Source organism: Parus major, chromosome Z, assembly GCF_001522545.3.
Source record: "Parus major isolate Abel chromosome Z, Parus_major1.1, whole genome shotgun sequence".
NCBI classification, from domain to species: domain Eukaryota; kingdom Metazoa; phylum Chordata; class Aves; order Passeriformes; family Paridae; genus Parus; species Parus major.
This window is the reverse complement of record NC_031799.1, coordinates 31,127,290-31,133,289: the sequence shown is the minus strand read 5'-3', so window position 1 is coordinate 31,133,289 and position 6,000 is coordinate 31,127,290. Positions and strand designations below refer to the sequence as shown.

At 39.3% G+C, this 6,000-nt stretch overlaps 1 protein-coding gene across 4 annotated transcripts in view; it reads left to right on the top strand.

Moving 5' to 3' along the window:
* Window positions 1-6,000, top strand: part of PSIP1 (PC4 and SFRS1 interacting protein 1) — a 35,158-nt gene that overhangs the window by 8,147 nt on the left and 21,011 nt on the right. For all 4 annotated transcript variants that reach the window (XM_015615008.3, XM_015615011.2, XM_015615012.3 and 1 more), the window contains one exon: window positions 3,904-4,020. In XM_015615008.3, the coding sequence (XP_015470494.1) occupies window positions 3,904-4,020 (117 nt within the window). The remainder of the gene's footprint in view (window positions 1-3,903; window positions 4,021-6,000) is intronic.

Sequence of the window (6,000 nt, the reverse complement as noted above, 5' to 3'; positions counted from 1 at the left end):
GGATCCTCTTGTTCTGACTCCCTGAGAGTCTGTGTCGTTCCTTCCAGCCGTTCCCAATCGGAACAACAGCTAGGCATTATTAAAATCAAGTTTTACTTGGAGCAAATCAAGCCCTTTAGCCAGCTTTTGTTTTCACTTGTGGGTATATCTATAAAAGGCTTTATTTAACAGCTAAGGCTTTTTTGAGGAGTACGACTTCTGGATATTTTAGTCAGGGAAGGAATGGATGTTTAAGTGTGTAATGTCCCAATTTCCCTTGGGATAGGGTTAGTTTTCTTCTTAGTAGCTGGTGAATTGCTATGTTTCGCATTTAGTATGAGAATCTTGCTGATAACACTCTTTCAGTTTTTATTAAGTAATGTTTTCCTTAGTTTAGAGTAAACACTATTTAGCAACAACTAAAAAACCTGTGAGTATTGAACATAATTCTTATACTAAATCAAAAACAGCACTGTACCAGCTATGAAGAATTACGTCTATCTCAGCTGAACCTGGGACTACTAGAAATCTTATGGGGAAGCTGGTATTTGTTTTAAGGGTGGCAGAGTGCTTGAATGTCACAGTAGAGATGGACAAGACACCTTCATCCAATGAACAGCTCTAATTTATTGTTCACAGCATATATTTATATGGTTTCTAAAAGCATCATGTTTAATTAGTAATTGTTTGCTACTCAGTTCATTGTTTAGTGGTTGCTTGCTAAAAGTTTTCTTTTTTGAAGATACTTACATTCTTGTCTTGTGGGTACAGAGCCAGTTCTCATGGGTACAAGTCCCTTTTCACAGAGGTGCAAATTGGTTCCCACAGGAACAGGCTAATGCGCAGGCCTGAGCCATAATTTTACAAGGCTTTTCTTTTGTGAGGTTTTACCTATATGCTACACTTGATACCAGTTTCTGAAGCTCCACCGTCTTTGCCAAAAAAGGGTACGGTATAGGCAACAGAACATTCAATTTGGTGCACTTTAGTCAGTTGATACATGCTTTTTGTTACTAGTTCTGGTAACAAGAAACAAGAACAAAAAAAGATAGTTGGAGAAAAATGCTTCCTCCAGCTACCTCTGCTCTTGCTTCATTGGTCCCCAGTGTCCTCTCTGCACATTTCATTGTGTCCCCGGGGTAAGACACTGGTGGTATGGGAGACTGTCAGGTGTGAAGTGGTTACTTTGTTTTTGTTGTTCCTTGTTTCTTACTCAGCAGGTGCAGTGTGGCCTCCTCCATGGCCTGCAGCCCTACCCAGACATGCACCTTCTGTCTCCCCTCTGCCAGTGCTTGGTATTCAGGGAGCTTCCATGTCTGACCATCCAGGAGCCACTATGACAGTCACATCCACCACCACCCTGAGCTTGGGCTGATGCCCTTCCCAGCAGACAGCTCCAGTGGTCCCATTGGGTGCCCTGCTGGCTCCCTGCACATATCACGCTCACACTCACACAGACAAGGTTTCCTTTCTGGCCAGACCCTGAGTTTTGTTTACCAGTCTCAGAGAGCGAGGTCCATAAAATTATTTAATCATGATGCAACCACAGAATAGCAGCTTGAGCAGGGTATTTCCTGGGAGGGACCCTGGACAAAGGAAGCCCTGGATATTTATACCCTCACAGGCAAAGCTTGGAAACTGTTGGGTCTTCCAGTTGAGTCCTTGGCTCCTGATGTCTCTGAGTGTCCACTGACCTGGCTGGCTGCTATGCCCTTTATATGGCAGAGTTCAAGATCCCTTGCCTCTGGCTCCTGCTGTTCATGGCACAGTCCACAATGACATGGGCTACTTTCAATAAATGTACTCTCATCTTGAAGCAGCTCCTCTGGGCTGACGTTTGGCTTGGGCAATGGCTTATGTGTCTCCTCTTTCAGTGCCCCTCCTTGACTCTGGCATCTCTTTTGCCTCAGAACCCCATGTCCCCTGTGCAGGCATATTATTCTGTGCATGACTGTCCTTCCATCCCCAGGACCAATTGTGATTGGCTCAGGGCAGTGATGGACTTGGTTTCACCCATGTCACCAGAACCTGCCAACAAGGATGAGGGATGAGTGTAGGCAGTGAGGGATCTTGAAAGTGATGGCAAGTAGTTGCTTATGAAAACCAAGAGGAAAGTTAATGTAGATACTGATGAATAAATACATTTTCCCAACAGTATTTTAAAGTGGAATAATGGATTATGGTCTGCTAATATGTGCATAAGTGAATGGACACATTTCTTTAGCTGCAGTCTTGGTTGTGAATGTATCTTAAGATATACCTTGATCTCTTTGTTTTATCTACATAGAACTCTTTGGTTTTTGAAGATTCTTAGAGCTCAGCTACACACTTAAAAAACACATTTAGCAGGTAAGACATTTCAGGAGTCAGAGCTTAAAAATTCAATATGAGTAGGAAGTTTTGTGTTCGGGCTTGAAGCATGTATGGTCAGAGGGAAGTGGGTGATCACGTGAAGGTTTAGGCAAAATTGAGCTTTTAATCTGGATACAAGATGATATTAAAGGGGCGAACTTGTCAGCACTTAGTATAGAGACATTCACTTGAAATTTTTTTCCTCTTTTTTTGTCCTTCTACTGGGTTTATGTCCCAGTCTGGGAGTGTGCCCTAAGTTGTCTACCACCCTAACATGGAGGTGGGGAAATTCAAATACACCAGAGTGAGATTAAGTGAGAGAAGAGGTTAAATGATGGTGAACTAAACAGTAATACACCTTTATTCACATGTCAAAAAACTGAGCAAGAGAGGAAATAGAAAAGTAGGGAAAAGTGAAGAATTTCAAAAAGTGAGAAAGGTAGCCACCACCAGGAATCTGCAGCATTCTGTGAAGATCCTTCTTTCCTCTGTTGGTGGGTAGAGCTCTGCTGGGACTTGCCATCCACTCATTTCTGTCTTGGCTGAGCGGTGCTTTGTGGCACTGACTCAGCAGTTTGACTGCAGTGGGGGGGCTATGACAATGGCATGCGCATCGAGGTTCATGGCATTCCCAGGATTCACCCTCATCCCTGGTGGTGATGCTGCTGTGGATGGTCATGGCCCGTTTGCCACACATCTTCAGCTGCAGAGCATCTGGCACCTGGATGTCGCGGTTCGCACTGTTGGCAGTCTAGGCTCAAGAAGCTGCAATCTGCTTCTGCTTTGTAAATGCCACTATTCCTTATGATGGACCCAAGCAGTGGCAAAATGGGTTGTTTGCTAGCACTTCTCCACTGCATTTTTTGTCTTATTAAGGCCTTCTGAGAGCTGTGTTTTCTGTTTCATTGCCAGAACTGGAATGTTCCAAGAGCAGTATTGATACTTTGCAGATGTTGCTTGTAACTGCTAGTAAGGGAGTTGAAGGGCATAAAGAAGGTTGTAGGTTGGGCTTCAACACAAGCTAACTTCTTCAGTGGAGGAGAAAAGGAGGCAGGGGAGTTCTGCCAGTAAGAGGGAGAAACCAATACACAATGTAATGGAGGAAACAGAGTAATTTAGGCTTTATCTCTCTAGGTTTTAACTTTTAATTCATTAATTATCTTACTGTAATCCTTTTTCTGCTTATCTTTTGAGGAACAAGTAGTTAAATCACTTAGGATTGATAAGAATGCACTTCTTTCTAGTAGCATCAGATGTCATATTTGATCAAAAATATTTTTTTTAATTTCTTATCTCTCAGCTGTGTTATTATGCATAAGAAGAGACTTACATTGCAGTATGATAATGTGAAAATGAGTTGTTTACAGCATTAGAGTTTGAAATTTCAATAAATAAACTGCAAATTAAATTGAAAACAGTGGAAATTAATGAAATTACATGCATTTAATATTCTTGTCCTTCTAGTAAGGACTTCCTTGACATAACACTTTCTTCAGTAATGTATGTGGGAGAAGAAACTTCTGGAGAGGAGGGGATTTAGATCTCATTTTTGATGTTTTTTTTTAATTGAAGCCCCATCCAGCCATTAACACTCCTATCAGTGAAGCTGTTGAAGAAAGCAGTCAGGAGCCTGCTGAGGGGAGTGAAGAAAAAGCAGGAGCCAAAAGAAAAAAGTCTTCTCTCCCAAAAGTAAGTGACTGAATTTCTGCTTTGTTCTGCCAGAAACATTTTCAAGTTAAAACTATATTGCCAAGTCTTTACTTAAGTACTTTAAACTAACAGTGGTTTAATGTTGTAACTTGCCTTTGCTTCTTTTCAGATATATTTACAGTAATACTTTTGTCCTTCTGTTTTTCTTTTACAGTGCTCTATATGTTTTTACCAGTCTGTATTTCTATATCATAATACACTTAAACTAAATTCATACAGTACTTCCTAGGCAGGAGAAGTTGGAAATTATAATTATCATCAAGAATTAGGTTAACTTTTCCCTTTCTGTTTTTGAAGATTTTTTAATATTATAGACAGCTATGACTCACTTTCAATTGTTATAATTTATATTGAAAAGCAGAGATAGGGTCTGTCATGGGTGAAAGGGTACTTAAGTGTGTTTGCCAGAAAAGATTTATAACAATCAGCTAGCATTAGACCATACTCTTAATAAACTACTTAGGATATAGAGAATCTCATAGCTCTATCAATTCAACTTTCAAGTCAGAAATCAGTACGCAGTAGTTTATACAGAGTTTAGATTCTTTGTTTTATATATGTGTGCATATCTTAGAAACCTTCCAAAACAAAATTAATTTTAGTCTGAAACACCTTTGTTTCAATTTTCTGGTGCAGTACATAGTTTATGCTGTAAGAGGTGAAGCTTCCTAGCTTACTGTACATTTAATGATTCAGTAGTATACCACTTCGAACTTTTCTCTATTCTTTAATATTTTGTTCAAATAGGGAAATTTCTCATATGGACTGGGACAGATACTGTGTGTTGTCAGCTCTTCTCAGTGTTTTAAGAATAGAATTCTAAAATTACAAAAATTGTCCTGTGCATGTGGGTTTCACATTTATGGTATATAATTTATTTGTAACTCATTTCTGGAAATTACTACTCAACGGGATGCACAGTGCCCTTAAATTAAATGTCAGTCTATTTTGAGTAGACTTGCCTTTATTCTTGACCTCCGTTTCCATTTGGATTATTTGCCAAGATTTAATGTAGTTTTTCTGTAGGTGTTGCTGTTCTGTAGGCTGTTCTTCAGTATACTGATTCACAATTGCAACTAAAGAATTTGCGGTGTGTGAATAGTGTCCAGTGGCTTGGTTATTCAAGAGTAAAAAAGTCCTTTGATTGGAGGGGAAAAAAAAAAAAAATTAGTCTACTGGCTGTATGCTGATAGATGATGTTGGGAATCATTTTGGTGAGTTGGAGCCTGAAGAATTGCTGACAGATTATTTCTGCTAACTTCTTACTGCCTAGAGTTCCTTATTTTAGTACTTGCAAGTGTGGAATGTGAGCGTGATTTGGGTTCTAGTTGCTATACCTTAGCAGTGCTTTGAAACACATGACTTCCTGATTGTGTTAGCAAACCAGTGGTGCTCTTCACAGTGCATGCTTCCTATAAAAGTATTTGTTCTTAGTCTTTACTACTGTGAGGGGGAAACTTCTTTTAAACTGGCCTTACTGATTAATCAGGTTGCTTCACTCTGAGTTTATGCCTCAAGCAGCATTTGCTAGTAGGGATGACTTAAGCTTCATGTTTCTTATCAAAAGTGGTTTTAGGCTGTTCAATGCTGCCACAGTCTAAGAGAAACAGGAAGACATAGAGCCATTTAAACATAAGATGGAATGGAAGATCCTGATTGTGTCCTTTTGTATAGATTTGCCTAATTATCATCTTAAGGCAAAATACAGAGCAAATTTCTTTTTTTATACTAACGTAGCTATAACATTCCATTAATCAGTCCTTGTACTCTGGTTTCTTTTGGTTTTAGTGAACCAATAATTCTTCTGTCTTAAAATTGTACTCTGTAAAAAGACTCAGTGGTGTTATATATCTTCATGTAATTAGAAATACTGTGTGATAGTTGCTTTGTTCCGTGTTAAAATTTTAAAAGTTAACTGCTTAAAAATAGCATTTTAAAACAGGTTCTTAAAGGTGGGAC